The following is a 22,988-nucleotide window of genomic DNA, read 5'->3' as shown; positions in this document are numbered from 1 at the left end:
AATACATGGATACATACAAGTGTAATTTACAACAAGTAAATTTCGAGATTCTTTTACACGTGTATAACTTCAGTTATAATAAATATTAAATTTTAATATTTTATACATCAATATTTAGTTAATATAATTTGATAATTCTTATTGTACTAAAGTTTTTCTAAGGACAAAATAAGAAAAAAAAAATATTCCCCAGGTGAGGCTCGAACTCACAACCCCGGCATTGCTCACAAAGTTACTGTCTTATAAGTACCGTGCGCTAACCAATTGCGCCACTGGGGATCTGTGGTTTGAGGTCCTTATTGTATTTTATATTATCTTGTATATTAAAATTATTAATTATTTATTATTATAAATAGTACCAACTTTTGTAACAATTTATATTGCTATTCATATTAAAAGACGTTACGTACTTAATTACAGACTAGTAGTAAAATGACATTTATTGCTAAATTAATTTCAGGAAAAACTGCATTTAGTAGTATATGCAAATCTTTCTGTTCATCATCAAATTTATAATTGTAAATATAAATAATAATATTAAATTAATTAATATAATATAACTAGTAAAGTATCAAAATTTTTACTCAAATTTTAATACGATATTTTTATATTTAATTTTAGAATCGATTTTATTCTTATAAAAATTAATGCATCTAATTATCAGTACATCGTAATTGAATATTGTACAATATTTTAATAAACATCTCAACTTTTTTGTATTTCTCCGATTCAGATTTTTTTATTGTTACTTTATTTTATTTAACACGTTCTTATTATATATTTTTATTACATAGGATTATACAATGAATAAATGTGAATGAGGGATATTAGAGGATGATAAAGATGCCTTATAAATAATAAAATTTCAATTAAAAGGATTAAATATTATATATTTTACATATTCTGATCTTCGTAAATTTCAATAGCAGTACATAATTCTGCCCATAGTTCAACTAAATCTTGCTTCTTGAGATTTAGCTTGCAAAATTTTTTAATTAATGGAGTATTTTCTTCAACAAATTCCACGCCTAAAATATTTATAAATAAAGGAAACTTATATATCTATATATGTATACATATATACGCTATTAACAATGTAACTAAATTTATGAAACTGTTATACTAGTACCAAAATCTGTAGCAGTTATTATAAAATGATGATCTATACGACAGGTTCTTTCAACATAATTTAATGTCCATAGATATTTTAGATATATATGGTTTGGATTCTTTGGTGATTTAATATCTAACAAAATTCCACCACCTTCATATTCGCGTTCATAAATATTAGCATAATTATTTTCTTTTAAGGATGTAATAACTTTCTGACGAAAACGATTGCAATAACTATAATCGGATATTCCTGAAATATATAAACAGTCATTTGAAATACTTAATTTAAAACCTTAAAGTAATTTTTCATTGTTAAATTACCAGACATAAGAAAGGATAAATTTTTTAACTTCGAAAAAGATTGAACCCATGATGTTATTTCTGTCAAATAACAAGATTGAAGATTTAAAAAATGACAAGTTATATCAACTATTTCAAAATCAGGATTATTCTAAATAAAAAATAAATAATAATAAATTAAATAAATTTATACTATTACATATATAACTTTTTATAAATTTGTTATATATCAATACTTTTAAATCCACGGTTAACTCTAAATAAAAGTTAATAGTTTTAGAATCTACACTAGTTGTATATTTATAAATCTTATCCTTAATCCAATTTTTTGTAGAATTCTTAAATTTAATTCCAGTTATACGTTGTGATATTTTACATATTTTACGCATTTCATGCCATGAATATTCCTTATCTGAAAAATCTTCTTCTGTAGAGCTTGGCTTTCTGTAAAGATAAATATATTATACAATTTATAATATTAAAAACTATTATATACTTAATAAATAAATAAAATAAATGTAAAATAAAATATAATAGCACCGAGTGGAGGATGTTAATTGTCGAAATTTGACAGTTTCTTCTTCGTATATTTTCTTTTTCAGTAAAGATACTTGTTGAAAAACATCTTGTTTTATTTGCTCTAATTGATCTTCCATTTCTCATTAAAATGTGAACTAAACTAATAAATAACAAAAACAAATTTTAAGTGCAACTTGTACCTATTTAAATTATTATTTACGTTACAGAGTAGCCATCTATCGGGAAGATTAACAATTGATCTATATTAATTGTTGCCAACTTTTAAAAATCATAATCTCTATACAAAGAATCATGTCAATAATTACATTATATTTTAACCAAATCAAATAATACTTAAACCAAAAATTTCTATACAGTTATATATACGTATAAAAAAAAATATTAACTACAGACAAAATACATTATCTAAGAATTAGCATAAAAGTAAATTAATATTATTGGCAAACATTTTACGAAAGAATATTCGCGAGCGAATCAAATTACAAGAAATTTCCTATTTTTTCTCTCTTTCTTTCTTTACTTTAAAGAATTTCAGAAAAATATTTCGTAGACGAAAATATTAATAAATATTGTCAAAGAGGAATACGTCTATTTTATTTAAACGGATTTATAAAAAAAAAAAATAAAGTAACGAAAGAAGATAAACTACATACATAAATACGTATACACTTCCGGCTGAAATGGTACTAATCGTTCGGCCATCTGCCGATGCAGCGTCTAAAGCCACGTCATATTTAGATGCATTAAGAGATTGGTGCACTGTGCGTTTTTATCCTCTGTGTGAAAGAATTAGTGATTAGTAAACGAAGATATGAACATTTTTCGCCTTTTAGGTGACTTATCGCACCTTTTAGCCATTATTATATTGCTATTAAAAATATGGAAAACGCGAAGTTGTGCCGGTTTGTATTCACTTCATTCAGTAATATTCATGATATTAATATTTTTAATACTTACTTTACTAATTTGTTTAACTTTATCTATATATTTTAAATATTTTAATTACATATATATTTATATATATATATATGTAATTTATTTAATACCAAATTAATATTTAGGTATAAGCGGAAAAACGCAAATATTATTTGCAATAGTTTATACGACACGATATCTAGATCTGATAAACACATACATTTCTATCTACAACACTTTAATGAAGATAATTTTTCTCTCGGCATCATTTGCTACGGTGTATCTAATGTATATCAAATTCAAGGCTACATATGATCATAATCATGACACTTTCAGGTATATATATATGTGTATATGTTTATATTTATATATAATATATTTTATCTTTGATATCTTACTATCAATAACTCCAATATTGTTCTCATCATTTTTTATTATAACAAATAACATGTGTAACTTCTATGTTTCAGAATTGAATTTTTGATTATACCTACCTTTGTACTAGCTTTATTGATAAACCATGAACTAACGGTTGTAGAAGTTTTATGGACCTTTAGCATTTATTTGGAATCCTTCGCAATATTGCCACAATTATTTCTTGTTTCCAAAACAAGCGAAGCAGAGAGTATTACCAGTCACTATCTCTTTGCTTTGGGATCATACAGAGGCTTATATTTATTAAATTGGGTTTATCGTTATTATGCAGAAGATCATTATGATTTGATCGCAATTGCCGCCGGTTTGATTCAAACAGTTCTTTATTGTGATTTTTTCTACCTCTATATTACCAAAGTACTGAAAGGCAAAAAGTTACAATTACCTGCTTAACTGTATCTTAATATACTTCTTAGAAAGTATGTTGGGATGGTGATTTGATTTTCAAATTATCTTACATAGCTAATTTTACTGGCGTAACTTAATCCTAACATACTTCCTTGAAAGTACATCAAACTAACTGTCAATCGAAGCATAATAGTCATTTGAATTGTAATTAAAAGTTGGTTATACTTGACAGAACAGAAGTATGCACACGCACACGAGTATGTCTCTCCAAATTTTCTGAAACTCTGAGTTATTCATTATTCATTATTCATTATCACGCATGATCTATGATTGTTCTTTGTAGTATTCATGTTTTCTACATTGTTATTAAATTTTATAAGACATGAGAAATCTTGCATAAAAATATACTCTCAAGCATAAAATCTGCGTGAGACAATTTTTTATTAAAAAGAAGTAATACTTCTGTGACAATGTTAAGCTCCATATAAAGATGAACAAGAAATGAAGTTGAATATTGGATAAGCCAGTCAGAAAACTAGAACTGTAATATTGAAATTGTTTAATTTTTGTTAATTAAATATGAATATTATTATTATAATATTATAAAATAATTTACTTTATTAATTTAAATAAACTATAAGTGATATACAGGTATTTTTTAAATTGCAGCAGAGAAATGTTGTGAACAATAAAAAACAATATCTTGCATTGTAAAATTAAAAGATTAATAATACGTAATAAAATTAAAAAGATTGGTAATACGTGCAATTTAAATGAGCAGATATTAAAATAGAATAACATTCAAAATAATTATTTATTTTTTATTTGTCAATGCCATTTATGAAGATTATTGACTATAAATAGTATCTTATTGAATGAGAAATTGTAAAAAGAAAAAAAGATGCATCAAGATTGGTAATATAATCTTAGAAAAATAAAATATAAAATGAAGATAATGATTAGATTTACATTATTGATTCTTTGTCACGTTGAGCGACCACATCGCAAACCAATATATTTCGCCAAATCTGTAAAATGAATTGCCTCTGCAAGGGTCGTTGATCTACTCGTAATACGTATTATGCCATTTTTGAGACTAGTCTGAGTTACGCTAACAACAAAAGGAATTAAGCACATTTCAATAACTTCTTTTGTATTTGCTAATATTGTTTCAAAACCTTTTGTTCTCAGTATATTATTTAAATAAATAATAAAACGATTTAACTTTTCTGCATCCAAATCCGTATCATTATTTTCTTTTTCAACGGAAAAAGCAACTTTATACGGTGAAATCTTTGGGTGTAACAATATTTGATTAGATTTACCATCTTCGTAACTATCAGAAAGTAATGCTAAACAACCCCAATCTAAGGAAGCAATATGTTCAATCATTTGCACATCGCCAATATCATATTTAGAATTTTTAGTCTGCAAATAGATAAATAAAGTAATAATTTTTTCTAAGTTATATGAATTTGTCATAAATGTTATATTAATAAGGTAATACCTCTAAGAATAGTTTCTGAACATCGTGTTGATAAATAATTGATTCTACAATAATATTACCAAAAGGAAATGATACTTCTATGTCAATGATCTCACGATTTTTGGACTTTCTTGATTCTGTAAGTAGAAATCTTGAAGGATTTTGAGTAAGCTTACGCCACCACATTTTTCGTTCTCTTTGTTTTTTATAAAACAAGTCTTTGGATTGAGAATTATGTACAAATGTAATAGTTTTAGCAATTTTATGAGACGCCACCTTACATTCTTTTGGCAAAATTGATTGATTCCAAGAAGTTTTTGTATCTTCTATTATACCAAGTCCATAAGGTATTTCATTTATATTCATATTATCTAATACTTGTAGATTATGTTTAATCATATCGTTAGTAGTTAGAAAAACATTGTAAGGTGACATAGTAACGCAATGTAAGAACCAATGTGCCTCCAAATTTCTAAGAAGCATATTACCTTGCGATCCATAAATGAATCCATTTTTAGAAAAGTTCATAAACGTTGTACCTATATTTTTTAATACATTATCTATACACATGATTTGTTTTTATGACTTTGCAATGGAGTTATAAAATATTCTTCTTCTAAAACTTGTGCATTTTTCAGAATTTCTTGACGATTATTAATTTCCTTCACTTTATCCTCTCGTAAATATAAATTCTGTTCCTCTAAAGGATTGTACAATGGTTGAATTTCTTCAGGTATATCAATATTTCGTAAACGTTCAGAAAAATTCACAGCTGCTTTTAAGATCGCAATACCATGATCGTTATTATATCCAACTAAGGATAATTTTTCAAGTTTATTTATCGATTCTTCGTTAATAACAGATGTGCAACCAATCTTCGTTTGATCTAATTGTTCTTGCACTGTATTTTCGCAAGTACTTACATATCGAAATGATGCAATTTTAGATCTTAAAAATGATTTACATTTGTATCGATAAAGTTGCAATAACATTCTCATTTATAATCACTTATTATTAATATCAAAAAAAATATTCAAATACACAATTACATTACTACTTATTTTAACAATGCAAATAATAACAACCAACTCGTATTTCAAAAGATTGGACATGCATTGTTGTTATACATAATACAATATGCGTCTACCGTGCCATCTATCATCGATAACAATTATCTGATAATCTTGAATTTTTTCGAAAAAAAAAAAAAAGAAAGAAAATAATAATAATATATATATTTAATCCGAATATAATATCAGGAATAATTGAAAAAATTTTATTTTTATAATGATATGTCTATATATAATTTTAAGTTGCCAAAAGAAAGAGAACGAACAATTCGAATATTATATCTCAATAATTCAACACGAGCGCCACTTTGACACAGCTGAGAGAAACGAAAACTGAAAGTTGTTGAAGATTTTACGCTTTGCAGGAAGATTTGTCCATTTTACAATGGACAATTTTTCTTTCTCTCTTTTATATGCCTTTTTCACTCGTGCTCAAAGGGAACAGCCACGCATCTTCTCCTGTCTTCAGTCAACTCTGTATTTTGCTATCACAATAAACAACTATAGTTTTCTTCACATCTTTTACTGGATACTCTGACATTACCAATTTTCGTCCGCGCACGTCCGGTGCGGCCCGCTAAATATTGTAGCTATTTACAAATTTCCAATTTCAACGAACATTATATTTATAACATTCAACATTTAACATTATTATTTATACAACATATCAAACATTTACTTTGAACAGGATTTAAAAAGAAATTCATAATTATCAATATGTAATAATTAATAATTTTTTTTTTTTTTTTACAAATATATGCAATAGGTCATTCAAGTTTGAATCGAGATAGATAGGATAATGCAATTAAAATTATAAAGTATAAATTTTCATTGGGATTTGTTATTACATTATTTCCATGTTTATTTGGTTCTTTTTTGTTCAGGCTTTTGGAAGATTTATGAGATTTATACGTGATGGACATTTTTTTTGTTCATTTTAACTGACTATGAAAACGCTTTGGGGGAGTTATATATAATGCAAATATTGTTAATTGATATATTCAACAAAATGCTTGTATATTATTATGCAAGCAACGCACGTCGTTTCTTTCTTTTCTTTCTAGTGCACTTCTTTATTCGAATCGTTAATAGTTTACCGTTAATATTACAAGCGTTCGTATTTTTCTTTCCTTTTTTTTTTTTTTAATTTTTTTTTTTTTTTATTTCATATGTATGATTATGCAGCAATTTATTATTGTTCACTGAATCTCTCTACGTTTACCATATATCATAGACTTTTTCATACATTCACATATAAATAATTATCCGACAATGAAACTTTTTGTATTTTTGTATAAAATATTAATAACGCGTTGCATTTATATGAAATATATCAATGTTTCAAATTATAATATCGGTGTGAAAGCAGTAACATAAGATAAACTAATGATTCAAATTTCTAATAATAGCAATATTGCTGAGCGTTAAGATCTCAATAGGATTTTATACTTTCTCGCATGGCACGAAGCAGTATACATTAAGATAAATACTGGGTTCTCACACACTATGCACTTTTATAACATATATATATCTATAATAATATCGAATTTTCTAATACGATTTTATTCTTCATTCCTGAATTCTCTCTTTCTTCCTTGCGCATTTATTCGTCTCATTCATTCATTCATCTTTTTTTTCTCCGCGTACGGCACATGAACTCATGTGTGCGTAAAAAAGAGACTTTTCATCGCATCTTGGTAGTTTTATATAAGTAATGTAGAAGCTTCATTCAGAAATTTATGATTGCTACAATTAATTCTATAACACATCTATCTTTTGTTTCATTTTACAACATAAATAATTTATATTCATTATTTGTCAGTCAATTTCAGTTCTTCTTTAAACTTCGTTTATAATATATCGATTTTCATTAAAACTACTAAATAAAACTGATAATCATTTGTTTGTTTTCATAGTGAGCATTACAAGGTGTTTTGAACTTAAAATATAGATATTATAGTTTCAGTACTCAATGGATGTACACGAGCGCAAATATATCTTAATAGACTTGCAATAAATTTGCGTTAATAATACGCAAATTAAAATTATTATTATTATTATTTACCTCGACTTGTTGAAAAATCACAAGTATTTTTTTAATTACTGTATTGTTAGTTTACTTTATATTGATAAAAGTTTGCAGGAAACATCCTATAGCAACAATAGTTTATCCATACAATCATAACTTCGATAATTATATTAATATAATAAAATGATATAGACAACAATTATATATATATACATTGGATATAATTCATCGTCACTGTGAAATTAACAACTAATGATGTGATCAGGCTAAACACGTTCCTGTATGTTTAGATAGTTAATATCTTAAATCAAACGCAGAGATATAATTTGAACACCTTATTCTTTTTCTCCCTCTCTCTCTCTCTCTCTCTCTTTGGGATATATTTAGAGACCAAAAATTGAATTAAATGACATTCTCATATCATCGTTGTCCTAAGAGTTTACATGCAACTAATATAATTGCATTTATTTATCAAATGTATCTTGAGCAAACTACAAGATATTGACTCCGTTAACAGTGTGTTTAAAGCTAATTACAAAAACTCCTTAAATGGTTAGAAGTTTTAAACGATCATAGATTTATAACATCAGTTCAACCTAATACTAGTATAATTTTTAAAATAGCAAAAACTGTATCAGTTATACAGTATAACTTTATCAGTGCCGTGTTTCTTTACTAATGAATTGCTTATTAACTTTTTCCTTATATGTAATTTTCATTAATAACAGGAAAGGTTACAATAATATAAGAATTTTTTAAGTTATTATTGTTTTAGAAGGTAAACAATGTATACAGTACACATTGTAAATGACTGTGATCAAAAAGATTTCGAAGTATTATCTTGACGTTATTCATTCATTTATAATAACAGTGTACATAAAGAGAATTTTCAACAGGCTTAAAAATCTGCATTAGTTTATATACTGATACGTATATGAATTCTTTCAATATTCATACATCATCTTATTGTCGATCCAATAATATGCCGTTCTATTCTTTTTATATAATTAAATTTAATTGCCTTGTTGAGTCGTGTATATATATGTTGGCTAACGATTTATTAGGACAATATTATTCATATTATTTTAGAATTTATCATTGCAGACTTGCAATTAATTTCATAAGATTTTAATTTAATATATAAGCTGATAAAATACAATGAATAGGAGGAAATAGGAGAAACATTCTCAAATATTTACCATGATTTAAAAATTCAGTGAAAAAGCATTATTATACAAGCCTTTGGTTTCAACAGAAATCACGAGAATTTTCTTCTTTTTAAAGTTGGTTACAGTATAAGTCATATTCACGAAAATATGTGATCCCACAATAACAACAACAATAATAATAATAATAATAATAATATTAATAATAATAAAAATAATAATAGTAATAATAATTGTAAATTAAATATTAGTTACACATATTTCAATACGTAATTTTACGAATAAAAATTCTTCAATTTATCCAAATACATTGTTGGTAATTGGAAATGATATATATATACTTTTTTATCCTTAATTTTTAATGAAAAGTCAATAAGTCATTGAATTTAAAGACATACTAATCGGTAAATCATAGCATAAATTATCGCAATGAAAAATAAAAAGAAATCTTATTTTCCAGATTTGTCTCGTTTACTTAATTCAAGAACAAGAGCTAATTCAGCTTCTTCTTGTTCCTTGAGCCTACGTCTTTCCTCTTCAGTTTTTAGACTTTGCTTAGCTGCCCAAGCAAGCTGTTCGTCTTCTGTTAATGCAAGAGTTGCAGTACCATTCCAAATGTTATCAATGTCATTTTTAGTTTTTTTATCATTAAGATTTAGTTTAACATTTAAATTATGCGCTATTTCCTGTGCCTGCCACTTTCCACTTTTGTCACATTTATTTGAAAATGCTTCATCGATATCAATTGTTTTGGTCGTGTTGCTAGAGAAAGTATCAATTTTAGATGATTTTATATTCCTATTTCGATCAAAAAACGCTTTACCAAAATCAGCATCGAACCCTTTTACCAAGGAATTTGTAGTATTTGATAACGATGTAGATCCAAATCCAAATGGGTCCACTGTGCTCGTTGTAGTATTTTTGTTTGCATTAGAATCTTCTGCCTCATCAGAGAAAGGGTCTGTTATATTAAATGGATCTTCGTATCGGTAATTTCTGAAGGGATCTTCCGTAAAGTCCGGCAGCTTCGTTATTAGTGTCACTGGAGCATGTGGTCGGCTCACTGGTCTGGGTGGCGCTGTTCGATTGAGCGATGATTCCGGCTAAAGCAGGTTTTGTCACTGGTCAGTTTTGTTTTACTGGAAAGTTAGAAGAAATAACGCAAATACCGCTAGTTATTTTTTATCTGCTGGTCCAAGATCCTACTATTATAAAAATAGAAATATTTTTTGAAACAATGATCTTAAAATGTTTGAGTTAAAATTATTTTTAATTTTACGTATATATCAAACTTTTTATTAAATTAACATGGTTCCATAATATAACCCAAACATCTTAAGTGAAAGCATATGTAAAGCATAATTTTTTATATAAGCAAATTATAAGAAAATGTTACGTGTAAGAAAACATATTGTAAATAAATAAATTTGTTGATAATATGCCTCACAAGGCAAGTCGGTGGGTAAACTGAAAATTGTGCAGCTTCTACCTAAATGTAAAACAAATTAAATAATTAATTCTTTTTAACAATGATACATTTCTTATGAAGAATATATCGCTTAAAACATTGAAACAATAAGTTCAGCTATATTTTATAATTCAATAAATAAAATCAAATGTTGATTTATAAAAAAATGTATATGTAATAAATAATAATTATTAAAATTATTTCAATGTTCATAACAACCTTATTCTACAAAACAAGCTTTTCATAAAAATAAAATCATTATACGACATACTAGGAACAATTGATTTAGATAAAAGATAGATCGTGTTTTTGGATATGGATAAAAAGATATACGGAAATACTTAAAGAAATATTGGAAAATTTCAAATAAATGACAATTATGACGTTGCAAAATTAATACAATTATGATATGCAATAAAAAAGATTTTGTATATTATAATTATAAGTTATTATAATACATACCTTTGAATCAAAGTTTGCAAAATCTGCGAATCCTGTAGATGATCCTGTGAAATTACTGATATTATTGTTGTCTCCAACTGGTTGTTGCACGGCAAAAGGATCTGAATTCGCATTTGCAAATGGATCAGGAGTGGGAGATGGAGTAGGAGGAGCTGGAACTGGGGCTGCTCTCAAAGATCCTGTAGGACCTTGCGACGGTCGTGGAGGTGCAGGCCTTGGCGGTGGTTGTTTAGCTTTTTTAGGTGGAAGAGCAGGGCTAGGACTTTCTGGTCGAGGTGGAGCATGAAGATTTGCAAATGGGTCATCTCCGAATGGATCCTTTGTTACCTATATGAAAAAGATTAAGTTTAATAAAAATTAGAACTTTTCTTTTTTATAAAATAATGTACAGTGGAATCCGCTTATTGTGATCATTTCGAGATTAGTAATTTTTTATAAAAATAATCCATTGATAGGAATTTTTGTTATGCACTCATATAAAAGATAAAAATTCTTATCGTTTGTTCTGAAATGTAATTATCCCAATTGATACCAATAGAGACAAAGTTTGATTATAATAGTCAAATCCCACTGTATTAATATTTCAATTTACCGCTGGTGCAGTTACACCAGTTTTCTGGTCATTTCTTTTACTATCTCCGAAAGGATCAAATGGATCTTGCTTGATAGTGTTAGTGTTATCGAATGCAGTAAACGGATCATTAGTAAAATCACCCTAAAAAATAAAGTGCGTTTTTAAAAAATAATAAAGAAATATTTATCACCAAAATTTAATACTTTATATAAATATATAGGAAAATAAATTAATGTAATTTAATTAGAAAAATTACCGTTGCTGATTGTGATGGGAATGTATTTCCAAATGGATCAGGAGTAGACGAAGAAAATGCTTCTTGAGCTTTCTTTGATGAAAAAGCATCTTGACTATCAAATCCATCAAAGACACCAGGTCCATTTGCATTTGTAAATGTATCTACTTTATTTTCTTCATTCACATTTTTAGTTTCTTTTTCATCGTACCTTGTATTATTTAAAAATTAGAGATATATTAATTTCAAACAATTTCAATTTCTTCTTTTTTTTTATATAGAATTTGATAGAAAGTATAAAATAAGATATGCGTAATATATATTATACATACTCTATATCTTCGATCTCTGGATTAAATTGTAGACTAGTATCAGGTACAAGAGTGGCATCTGCTGTAGCAAGCGCAGAATCATAAAGTGCAATAGCATCACTCATTTGCCGCTGCTGTTCTTGCAAATGTGTAATTTTAGCTTTTGCTTGACTAATTTGTAATTGTGTATCTTGCAAGTTTTTCGTAAGCTCATTTAATTGGTCCCTGCTTTTATGCTGTTGTTGCTCTAACTGTTGTTCTTCTTGTCTCAATCCCTCAAGTTCTTGGCGTTTGGAATTGAGTTCTTCCTCCTGAGCACGTAAGACTGACTCTTGTTCTTCAGCTTGTTGTCGTAATTTGTCAACCTAAAGTTCAGAATAAATGAAAATTAATTTCTTTTTTTAAATTTTTTAATTCTTACTTCAATCCACTTTTGTACTATATGTACATAGACGTGGAATATAGAATAATTGTTGAAATTTTGATTCTTTACTAATTTATTTAATATTTAATTTTTAATATAATTAAAAATAATTTAGTATCTACTAATATCCAAGATATTAGTAGTAGACTTTAATCTAAAAATTAACTTAGTTTCTATTTATCTATTCTATAATATTCCTACTGTATTATTTAAGAATTTATAAAGTAATATAATATACGTTTATATATTTTATTAATTGTGAGTTAAGAGACAATAGGCAACAAAAAACGCAACCCCAACATTAATGTATTTCATTCACGTTGTAGTTGTACAGTTTTAAAAAGAGAGAAAGAAGCAAGAGATGAATTCTGACAAAATTGTGACCTATAATCATTAGTATAAATCTGAAATATTGTTTGTTATTTTGTGTATGTTATGAGTATTATATACATAAAACAAAAATATTAAAATAGGAATAAAATATTTTTACTTTTTTTTTTATTAATGATTAGAAGAGTAGAAATCAAAAATGAAATCAAAAAATAATCAAATGAATAACTCGTACTGTAACATAATTAGAATTAATGTTTATAATTTATCAAAAAACGATAACAAAGTTTATCTTTTAAACATTGTCGTGTCTAAAACTGATCGAATTAGTACCTGTCCCTGATCAGAAACGAAAATTTTTGATGTACCTTCTTCTGTTCCTTGCAAATCTTGCTTTCCACTTCATTCAAATCTCTATCTACATCAGCTGTCTACAAGCCAAACAAAAATATAACAAAAACAAATCATAATGAGATAAAAAAAGAAAAAAAAATAAAGAAAAAAGAAAGAAAAGTAATAAAATATAAATTATAATCACTATACACATTAATATGAAATGAGTGACAATACGAGTCGATTATCTTTCGTATCGTTTATTCCTAATATAACCGATTACGTGTGATTATTAATAATTAAAAAAATAATATAACTTAAACATATGGTACAGTAATAATATATAATCATAAAGTATAATGAAATTTAAAAATCAGTATAATTTAGTTTTCTATAAAGGTCATAATTTTTAAGAAGCCAAGCTTAACATTTTACAGCCAAGCTAAAAATTGTCTCTCTTGTTCACTTACCTGTGCTTTTAAGTCATTTAATCTCTTCTGTGCCTCACCCTTCTGATTTTCTAATTGTTTTAAGGTAGCAGCTAATGTGTCCAACTCACTTTGAAGACTTTTTATTTCCCCATTTTTAATCTTAATATCAGCTTCTTTTTGAGCTATATCTTGTTCCATGCTATGTCTTTCTCGTGTAAGCTCCGCTATATCCTTACTTATCATATCTAATTCTGGATTAGAATATCCCGAGATATTATTATTTTCCTGCAGAAGAATAATATTCTAAATAAATGTAATGGATCTTATTAGCTTTATTGTATGGAATTGTACGAAAACAATTGCCAATAAAATAACAAATAACGTTGATAAATCATAAAATTATAATATAATATAATGACAATGTATAACGTATTTGTGATTTGTATGTTATTAACTACAATAAATTTAAGTTCTGATCTTAGAATTTCAAAATTAGGAGAAATATACAATAATAAATACAGTAAGAGATCAATATTATATGTAAATGTTTATACTTTAGATGTTATAAAAACATACCTATTTAATATTTAGGTACAACCAGAATCATAGATACAAATTTAGAATATCCAAGAAGCAATAATAGTCTTAGAGAAATACACAAAGAGCAATGGCTAAAATATTATGTATGTTTAATTAAAGAATATACCCAAATTAAATCACAAAAAATGTTACATCCCGTTGCTCTTATAGTATTGAAAGGAACATCAGTAATGTATGAATAAAAAATAAATATTGAAAAGCTCGAATCTTAATAAAAATTTTCTTATAAATAATTTATAGTTTGAAGTGTAAAATATGTATCTCTCCGTTAATAGTATATGAAGTTAATATCATAGAATGGTATTTTAATAGTAGCAGTAATAATAATGTTACTAATGAATTGATTCAATCCACTCAAAACATATTAATTTCTCAAAACAATAAAAACTTACAAATGTACAACATTCAGGTAAAATATTTTGAAAATAATAAAATATAAAGTAATATAATTTCCTATTATAAAACTTTTAATTTATCTGTTCAGATATTAATTAGATATTTATATATGATAAATGTTACTTTATAATCTAATATTAATTTGTTTATATATATAGTTAAAACAAGATGGCAAGTATTGGTGTCGAATGAAAGATACAATAGGGTCACTATACTATTTACACGTTGATAATGGTTATGAAGGCATAAATATTGTATATCCTGATGCAGTACCAAAAGTAAAGCATGCTGCATCATCAGAAATAATAACAGAATATAACTTAAAAGTGTATACTACATGGATGAATTGGTCTCCATGTTCCAAATGTGATAATGTTGGTATAAAAATTCGTTATGGTTATTGTACTCTTTCTCTATTAGAAAATCCTCTATATCATGCTGGCTCTGGTAGGTATATATACATACAGAGTGACCTATAACTGATGGTACAATCTATGCACTTGACTGAACTTGAATTCCTATAAACTAAAAAACTTGTTCTATAAGTATGAGAATAGAATTGATATAAGAGATATCATCATATTAATGATGTTTCTACAAATATTAGGAAGCACAAAAGTGCTCTCTGAAAGTAAAATAGTAAAATTTATCGAACTGAAACTGAATCAAATGCTCGCTTATACCACCAGTTACAAGATACTCTCTGTATATATAATTTTAATTTTATAAATATAAAATTTCATTAATTTAATAATAATATATAACATTAAGATAAAAACAAATTCAATGAAAATATTAAATATAGAATGGAAACATTACTTTATCTATTTCAAAATAAATTGCCATGTAAATTTAGATATATACCAGATCATATTCGAAAACATATAATTATTAAACAAAGAAAAATTGAAATGATGATTAAATATTGCAAGGTATTGTCTTTTATAATTACATTATTCTTTAACAGTAAAACAGTTAATAAAACAATGTTATTATATCATTATAGAAAAATTGCTCAAATGATGTAGTATTTGAAGTATATAATAAAGCTGGCAAATTAATTGAAAGTGCAAATAATAGTGGTAATATATATTCTATGATTCAAAAAATACCTTCTTTAGTGCCAGAAGTTACAAGAACAATTCTTTATGAAACAATTAATAAGAAAATAGAAATCAAATGTCCTGGGTAAAATAATATTCCTTTTATTAATCTTATTATTTAAGTTTGTATTCTAAATAATATGGAACTCGAATAAGATATTTGTAATATTTTAGAAATCTAAATACAGAAACACCAATAATTTGGAAAGTTGGAACTAAAGAATTACCATTTTTAAAATATCGTTCAAATTCAAAAATGTTTATTGATTCACGAATGCGTATAGTTTTTAAAAAATTAAAATTTGCAGACAGTAATATATATAGGTATTTATTCTCATAATAGACGACAACATTAAAAATGTTTATAGTTATATGTTTATGTTATTTTTTAGTTGCTGGCAAAATAATCAACTTGCAGGAACAGTAAAATTAATAGTGACTGGCGAAATAGAATTAGAATTTAATTATCAGTATATGATGTTTGGTACTATTGCTATTGTTTCTGTATTTACTGTTGTAATTTGGAGAGTGTTAAAGGGCAAGACACGATTTACTAAGCACTAAATGACATTACGAAATTATATTTAAACGGTAAAGAAAGATGTTTCGAAGCACTTACCATGATAAGATCTCCACCTTTTCGCAAAGACGGAGGTACCATTTCAGGTTTTAGAGTCGTTGGTGGATCAATATTTCTAAGTTTTTGCTTTATCAACCACATTGCCAAAGCAAATTGTTCTTTATTTAATTTTCCACTTTGACATGTATCACATAAACCCCTGAAATTATATTTTGAATGGTGTTATAAATGTTATTAAAAGAAACAAAAATATAAGATTATAAGAAATAAAAAATTAGCTAATATGTTTTATAAATTTATCTCACATACCATATATGAGCTAATACAGGTTGTGGAAGTCCACTTTGAAGGAAGACATCTTTAATTTCTAAGCCAGAGACAAATCCATCCATATCCATATCTGCTTGTAAAAACAGTTTATCAGCTGCTATTTGATCTTCGGCTGAAACTACCCAAGGTTTTGCACTAGGCTGCAGATGAAAATACATCGTATTATATTCCAAAAAATGTAAAGTTCTATAGAATTATTATACCAGAAATAAATGGTAAATACCTTCATTGTATCAATTTGACCAGATAAATTTTTGCCTGTTGATATGTTAGGTAACGGTGGAATTGGTGGTGGTGTCATCGTTGGTACAGTCATAGGTACAGGTGATTTAGATACCAGCATAGAAATGTCCTTTCTTTTACCAGGTGGCATTAATTCAGGAGGTAGTACACTTGGTATAGCATACTTTTCTAATGCTTTATACACAAGATGCATAGCCTGTGTAACAATAACTAAAATTACATAGGATGATCCTCTTGAGATATGATTATTAATCTTCAATAGAACTATAAGGGTTATAAAAAAAATTATAATTAAAAAAAAAAGATACTCTTGTTTTTTTATAATTACATTTCTCATTGTTATAGAACGAAATTATCACTAATAAATAATATATTCTTAGATACACAAATTATTTGTTCTCTTTTATATCAATTATATTTAATTATACAGGGTGTCCTGTAACTGATCTCGAAAACAAAACCATGTTCATATAAACAAATGTTATCGTACACTTTTGATTTAATTTTTCTTGTAGAATAATCACTCCCTGCTTGCTTGTATCACCAATTATAAGATACTCTGTATATTAAGATATTAATATCGAAAAGCTATATGCGTGTATATATAAAAATGTATATATACTTGACAAGTTAATATTTTGTAGTAAAATTAAGCATACTCACAACTATAAATTCGTGTCTATCCAGCATACCATCTTTATCCATGTCTGCTAAATCCCATATTTTTCCAAGCGTATCTAAAGGAAGTTTACTGTCCATAAGAACGCCTTTAACTTTATTTCCAGGTATATAGCCATTTGAAGGTTGAAGACTGTCAAACAACTGATCATATTTCGCTCTTTCGTTAGGTTTGATGGACCAGTCTCCATTGTTAATGGATGTTATTATTGGTAATGTATTAGAAACATTTTTTTGTGGTACGATAGAGATATCACCCTACAATATAAATAAGTAAATAAAAAAGAAATAAAATGAAATATCTTTAATTTTAAATAATACTCTTACCATCTTTGGAGGAGGTAATTCTAAATTTAAATTGTTCATGCTTAGTTCATGTCCAGCTTGTACTAATGCACAAAGTTTAAGGGCCACGAAAAGACCAGACTTATCCAATGATCCACGAGATTGTGGATCTGCCATATCCCATATTTTACTGAGAATAACATCGCTCAGTTGAGATTTTTTCAAAAATCTTGCTGCCTCCATCGAACCAATTCGTCCATATCCATTGGGATCAACCTTTACATACATATTATTAGATATAAATATTTTTATATTAATAATTAAAAAAAATAGAATATATATATATATATATATATATTGAAAATTTTAATTATTTAAACTTTTCTAAATATACCTGATTATAATATGCTTCATATATGGCAGTATGGCTTCCAGCCACCTATAAAAATGAAATATTTTATAATGATTAATGGTAATAAATTTTATCAGAAAAAAAATATAAAAAACAATTCATTTGCCAAGTAAAAACAATTATTCGTAAATAGTTACGAACATAATAAACATTATTTACCGGATGCATTCAGAATTTGAAAAAGAAAGTTTTAACAATCGATCGAAATTTGTATCTCCTTAAAAAAGATTGAATTAATTTAACTTATGTATTCTAAATTATATATGTACTTTTCTTATAGTCAAAATAGTTTGGCAAAAAGAAAGTTTGATACATATAGAGAAAAAAAGAAAGAGAGAGAAAATCTAGTAAATTTATTCTCGAACGTTAAAGTATCATCAGTCCTGTCAAACAGGCCAAGGAAATCAATCAGAAGTATTGCTGGATATCTCGTATTATTAAATGATATATTTTGTTAATAGATAAGATATTTTATAAAGAATTATTTTCTATATTATAGGGATAATAAAAGTAATATTATACCGCGATAGATATATAAAAATGAAGATTTACCTGCGTGGGTGATGGCAGGGCGGCCATACTTGCATCGAACACTTACTTAACCAATCAGGCTTTCAATCGATAGCATGTCGTTTTCACCACTTAAATTGGCATTTTGTAAACGAATTTTTATCGCCGGATATGTCGACAAACTCGTAATCACACTTCCTTTCCTACAAACAAAATAAATCACGCGTTGAAGAAAAATTAATACTATACAATGTTCGTTACGTTTTAACCTCTTAACTACGATGAGACTAAATGCGGAGCGGCATCTCTGTGCTCTGAGCTCTGTCGCTGACTGCGCATTAACGACATTAGTATCGAAATCGGTCTTTCATCCTTTTTTCACTATTGATATATTTTTTCACACTTACACTTAAATAAATGTTATAATCGAGTTAATTTTAATATTTTTTATATGTATATTTATATTTAATATATTTTAATAATATAATACGAATAAATATATTTTAATAGTTAATAATACAACTATTATTGTGGGACACATTTGAAAACAGCGAACTACATATAATTTACATAATTGATCTTTTGAATTTAACCGACTCCACAAATAATATGCAAATTTAAAACGTATGAAACCGATACGATAATTTTGGAAAATTAAAACAGACATGTACGTGACTTTATACAAGCAATGAATTTTAATTAAATTACGTTCTATTATTATTCTTCGTGTATAAAAACGTTTTCATGATGTATATATATATATAATATACAACGTTTTAAATAGAAAATGAACAAATGAGCCAATATAGTGGAACACTATAGTGGTGTACAGTGATTAAGAGGTTAAAGGGAAATGATTTTTTGTTTGAAGCAAACTTCAATGATAATTGCAAACCCTTTGCACTTTAGAAATGATCTAGACATAAAAACACCTTTACATAACAATGTATCAATTTCTATGAATGTATATCGATATTAGCTAATGTTATTTTTAGATACATGAATATTTATTCAAAAATAATATTGATTCTTATCGTAATAATTATCCTGATTAGGTGTAGCTTAAAAATTAAATGTTAAATTAAAATTAAATATTATCTTTTGATACTATTTTAAATATTTAAAAATTATTTTTCTATAAAAATGGATTTAAAAACATTCATATAGATTTTTCATATAAATATACTTCATACATCTTTATTGTGCTAGTATATATCAATAACACAATAATATTAACAATCTTTACAGTATCGTAGACAATATAGGAAATGGATTTTGTTTCGATATAACTAATTTTTTATGTTGATGAGATATATATCCTTTTATTTTTCCTTCGTATATTAGGTTTGAAACAATACATTCTGTTTCATCCATGTCAACATCTTCAATGCCATGCATTTCTAATGCTGAAAGTAAACTTTGCACTGGTATCTGATGCGTGTTTAATACAAGATAAACTTTTTTAAATAGATTTCTATAAGCAATTAATTTTAATTTTTCAACAATCAAGTATATTCCAGCACCAATAAAAAATGTTTCGTGCTTCGTCATTACTCTTTCTAAACTACGTAAATCTCCTTTCTTTACGGATTCCACTAGTTCCCAAAATTCCATGAGGTTGTATTTTTCTAATAGAGATTTTTTTGGCATATATCCAAGCAACATTTTAACTGGTACAAGGTAAGTTAAAATTAATGTTTTATTTTTTAGAGAATGCTTATGGCAGTGTTCAAATGCATATGTCAAATACGCATCAGCTAAAATAAAATAAAGAACTTAAAATAAAACAAAATAAATTGATACAATAGTAATTATAATAAAACAAAATTCTTACCAGTTTTGTAATCGCTATCAAACATAGCTTTACGACCAACAAAAAATTTATACGTAATTTGTTGGGCTAATGCAAAATGATCTTTATATGGAGATGATTCTATTGCTCTTATAAGAGGTCTACATAAATGTAATTTATTAATTCTGAAGTAAACTTTTAGAAGCTGGTTAACTAATGCCAACATCCCCCATCTTTTTGTATCATATTCTGAACTGCGATTATCAGCAGCACATACTCTAAAACAACCCATTAAACATTCGGCACATTTTTCAAGAACCTCACCAGGTTTCATATTTCTATTTGTTGTTGAACTTTCCGTACGAACTGCTAATAATCTTAACTCTAAACACATTACATTCATAACTCTTAGCATCCAATTCTCTTCCTTCTGCATTTGAAGAATTTTAGTTAGAGATTGAACTGCCAAACTTTGGTGAGTATACATTGTAAAAGGGTCATCTTTATTTATTGCTGCTATAGTCCTGCCAATAAAAATGTTAATTATTTGTTATTTTATTTTATTTTTATGTAATCATAATAGAAAAAAACTGTTAATACTTTAAATGATAAAGTACTAGATCATCGAAAGGAGCAGATAAATTTTCCATTGCCTTTGTCATAGCTGCTTCTGATCCGATATTAGGTATTAAAATATGATTATGTCTAAGAGAAAGTAGATCCTTTAAAAAATTATTATTATTAATTATGAGATATACTATCATATTTTTTTCAAAACGAATGAGAAATTACTCACTGCTAATACATCTCCATCCTGATTTAGCCACATTCGGCGTAACTAAAATAATATAAATATAACCTTAATGTTATGATTTTTATGTTTAATATTTTTTAATATTTGCGTATTAAAACCTATACATACGTGCATAATATATGAATCCATCGTTATTATTTATAATACAGTTATTTATATATCTATTTTTATAATCAATATTTAAAAAGATATAATAGATCACAATGCATATTGAAATTATTAAACGCACGACATAGCACCTGTCATTTGTCACTGAATACTACCTTGATTTGTTAAGCGTGTACACAACGTCGATATGTTTTTTGTTAAGCATTTCTATTGGTAATTTTACAGAAATGTGATTGGTCAGTTGTACTGATGCGCCCTCTGATTGTAGCATATGTATTTCCGAAAATATCTTAATATAATCTCAATTATTTAAGTAGATGTTGAATAAATCTTGCTTTAATATAATCTATGATATAAATACATTTAAAAATTTGAATTCGTTTAAAACAAAGAAAAGTATCATGAGTTATGTTGCATATGTATATAATTTGTGACTTGTATTTATATTTTTATACGATAGTAAAATAATAGTTAATACGATATTTTTTAAATATAATTCATAATGATACGAAAACCTATACGTACATATCAAAAGAAAAATCTTGCAAATTCATTAATAAAAATTAATGCCTTTGTTAAATCGGATTTAACATCAAAAGCTGACAATATTATTGAAGAACAACATGAAATTGATCATTTTAAGGAAAATATAAAAAGTGAAGACTCATTGTATAATGATCCTTTTGAAACAACATTTGATAGAATTGCTAAAAATGCAGTGTAAGTTCTTAAATCATTATTTGTTTTTTATATAGAATTTTACATACATTGTTTCTTAATATAGAGTACCAGCAATACCACCTGATTGTATTACCAATGACTCGTGGAGTGGTAGTAGTTCTGATATGAATAGCGACGAGGAAAATCGTCAATCTTTATTTCATATTTCATTTGGTAATCCTAATATTGACATTAGTCCAAATGTGAAACGTAAAAGATCTTTAAAAATGCACACGTATCAAAAAAAAGTCCAATCTAAAAATAAAAAAGCATCCATAACAGGAACTTTAAATATATCACAGCATATCAGAAGTATAAAAAAAGTTAAGAAAAAAAATCAGACTAAGGTACTTTTAAACAATTATATTGATTAATATGATTGATGATCATTTACAAAATTGTTGAATGTTTACTCTTATTTCTTTTTAGACTTACAAAAGTAAAAAA

At 26.5% G+C, this 22,988-nt stretch overlaps 7 protein-coding genes and 1 non-coding gene across 13 annotated transcripts; 2 read left to right on the top strand and 6 right to left on the bottom strand.

Annotated features, from left to right (window-relative positions):
• Positions 1 to 185: 185 nt before the first annotated feature.
• Positions 186 to 279, bottom strand: Trnai-uau. Its single transcript has 2 exons — positions 242 to 279; positions 186 to 221 (listed from the first exon to the last, which is right to left on the bottom strand). It is a non-coding gene; the product is annotated as a tRNA-Ile (tRNA).
• A 444-nt stretch (positions 280 to 723) lies between these two features.
• Positions 724 to 2,751, bottom strand: LOC106785842. Of its 2 annotated transcripts, XM_014746618.1 has the most exons (6): positions 2,607 to 2,751; positions 1,954 to 2,092; positions 1,650 to 1,857; positions 1,435 to 1,564; positions 1,130 to 1,363; positions 724 to 1,028 (listed from the first exon to the last, which is right to left on the bottom strand). In XM_014746618.1, exons 2-6 carry the CDS (start codon positions 2,067 to 2,069, stop codon positions 895 to 897), a joined length of 822 nt encoding a protein of 273 aa, XP_014602104.1. In that variant the 5' UTR covers positions 2,070 to 2,092; positions 2,607 to 2,751; the 3' UTR covers positions 724 to 894. The 2 variants fall into 2 exon arrangements, with proteins under 2 accessions (XP_014602104.1, XP_014602105.1); XM_014746619.1 differs by lacking the exon at positions 2,607 to 2,751 and having other exon boundaries at positions 1,435 to 1,494; positions 1,622 to 1,857; positions 1,954 to 2,221.
• A 13-nt stretch (positions 2,752 to 2,764) lies between these two features.
• Positions 2,765 to 3,880, top strand: LOC106785843 (ER lumen protein-retaining receptor). Its single transcript, XM_014746620.1, has 3 exons — positions 2,765 to 2,855; positions 3,015 to 3,204; positions 3,339 to 3,880. The coding sequence occupies exons 1-3, from the start codon at positions 2,765 to 2,767 to the stop codon at positions 3,694 to 3,696; spliced, it is 639 nt and encodes a 212-aa protein (XP_014602106.1). The 3' UTR covers positions 3,697 to 3,880.
• Positions 3,881 to 4,450: 570 nt separating this feature from the next.
• Positions 4,451 to 5,799, bottom strand: LOC106785841 (DNA polymerase subunit gamma-2, mitochondrial). The gene is made up of 2 exons (XM_014746617.1): positions 5,159 to 5,799; positions 4,451 to 5,079 (listed from the first exon to the last, which is right to left on the bottom strand). Exons 1-2 carry the CDS (start codon positions 5,705 to 5,707, stop codon positions 4,636 to 4,638), a joined length of 993 nt encoding a protein of 330 aa, XP_014602103.1. The 5' UTR covers positions 5,708 to 5,799; the 3' UTR covers positions 4,451 to 4,635.
• LOC106785844 (glutamyl-tRNA(Gln) amidotransferase subunit C, mitochondrial) lies at positions 5,624 to 6,222 on the bottom strand. Its single transcript, XM_014746622.1, has one exon. It carries the CDS (start codon positions 6,133 to 6,135, stop codon positions 5,698 to 5,700), a length of 438 nt encoding a protein of 145 aa, XP_014602108.1. The 5' UTR covers positions 6,136 to 6,222; the 3' UTR covers positions 5,624 to 5,697.
• Positions 6,223 to 6,921: 699 nt separating this feature from the next.
• LOC106785830 (epidermal growth factor receptor substrate 15-like 1) lies at positions 6,922 to 19,512 on the bottom strand. 4 transcript variants are annotated; one of them, XM_014746591.1, is made up of 16 exons: positions 19,377 to 19,512; positions 19,150 to 19,310; positions 18,580 to 18,624; positions 18,228 to 18,461; positions 17,886 to 18,158; positions 17,203 to 17,418; positions 16,959 to 17,119; positions 16,689 to 16,848; positions 14,010 to 14,255; positions 13,575 to 13,637; positions 12,474 to 12,817; positions 12,163 to 12,352; positions 11,925 to 12,047; positions 11,333 to 11,659; positions 10,251 to 10,505; positions 10,062 to 10,164 (listed from the first exon to the last, which is right to left on the bottom strand). In XM_014746591.1, the coding sequence occupies exons 2-16, from the start codon at positions 19,174 to 19,176 to the stop codon at positions 10,144 to 10,146; spliced, it is 2,685 nt and encodes an 894-aa protein (XP_014602077.1). In that variant the 5' UTR covers positions 19,177 to 19,310; positions 19,377 to 19,512; the 3' UTR covers positions 10,062 to 10,143. The 4 variants fall into 4 exon arrangements, with proteins under 4 accessions (XP_014602075.1, XP_014602076.1, XP_014602077.1 ...); XM_014746589.1 differs by having other exon boundaries at positions 6,922 to 10,505; XM_014746592.1 differs by lacking the exon at positions 10,062 to 10,164 and having other exon boundaries at positions 10,413 to 10,541; positions 19,377 to 19,510.
• A 769-nt stretch (positions 19,513 to 20,281) lies between these two features.
• On the bottom strand, positions 20,282 to 21,977 carry LOC106785791 (PCI domain-containing protein 2). Of its 2 annotated transcripts, none has more exons than XM_014746518.1 (5): positions 21,822 to 21,977; positions 21,696 to 21,737; positions 21,517 to 21,621; positions 20,942 to 21,423; positions 20,282 to 20,864 (listed from the first exon to the last, which is right to left on the bottom strand). In XM_014746518.1, the coding sequence occupies exons 4-5, from the start codon at positions 21,384 to 21,386 to the stop codon at positions 20,350 to 20,352; spliced, it is 960 nt and encodes a 319-aa protein (XP_014602004.1). In that variant the 5' UTR covers positions 21,387 to 21,423; positions 21,517 to 21,621; positions 21,696 to 21,737; positions 21,822 to 21,977; the 3' UTR covers positions 20,282 to 20,349. The 2 variants fall into 2 exon arrangements, with proteins under 2 accessions (XP_014602004.1, XP_014602003.1); XM_014746517.1 differs by having other exon boundaries at positions 21,500 to 21,621; positions 21,822 to 21,842.
• Positions 21,978 to 22,267: 290 nt separating this feature from the next.
• LOC106785784 lies at positions 22,268 to 22,915 on the top strand. The gene is made up of 2 exons (XM_014746507.1): positions 22,268 to 22,541; positions 22,606 to 22,915. Exons 1-2 carry the CDS (start codon positions 22,324 to 22,326, stop codon positions 22,913 to 22,915), a joined length of 528 nt encoding a protein of 175 aa, XP_014601993.1. The 5' UTR covers positions 22,268 to 22,323.
• The last annotated feature ends 73 nt before the right edge of the window (positions 22,916 to 22,988 follow it).

The sequence above is a fragment of the Polistes canadensis genome, unplaced genomic scaffold (assembly GCF_001313835.1).
Source record: "Polistes canadensis isolate GaletaPanama2010 unplaced genomic scaffold, ASM131383v1 scaffold_57, whole genome shotgun sequence".
Lineage (NCBI taxonomy): Eukaryota > Metazoa > Arthropoda > Insecta > Hymenoptera > Vespidae > Polistes > Polistes canadensis.
This window is presented reverse-complemented; position numbering and strand designations above follow the sequence as displayed.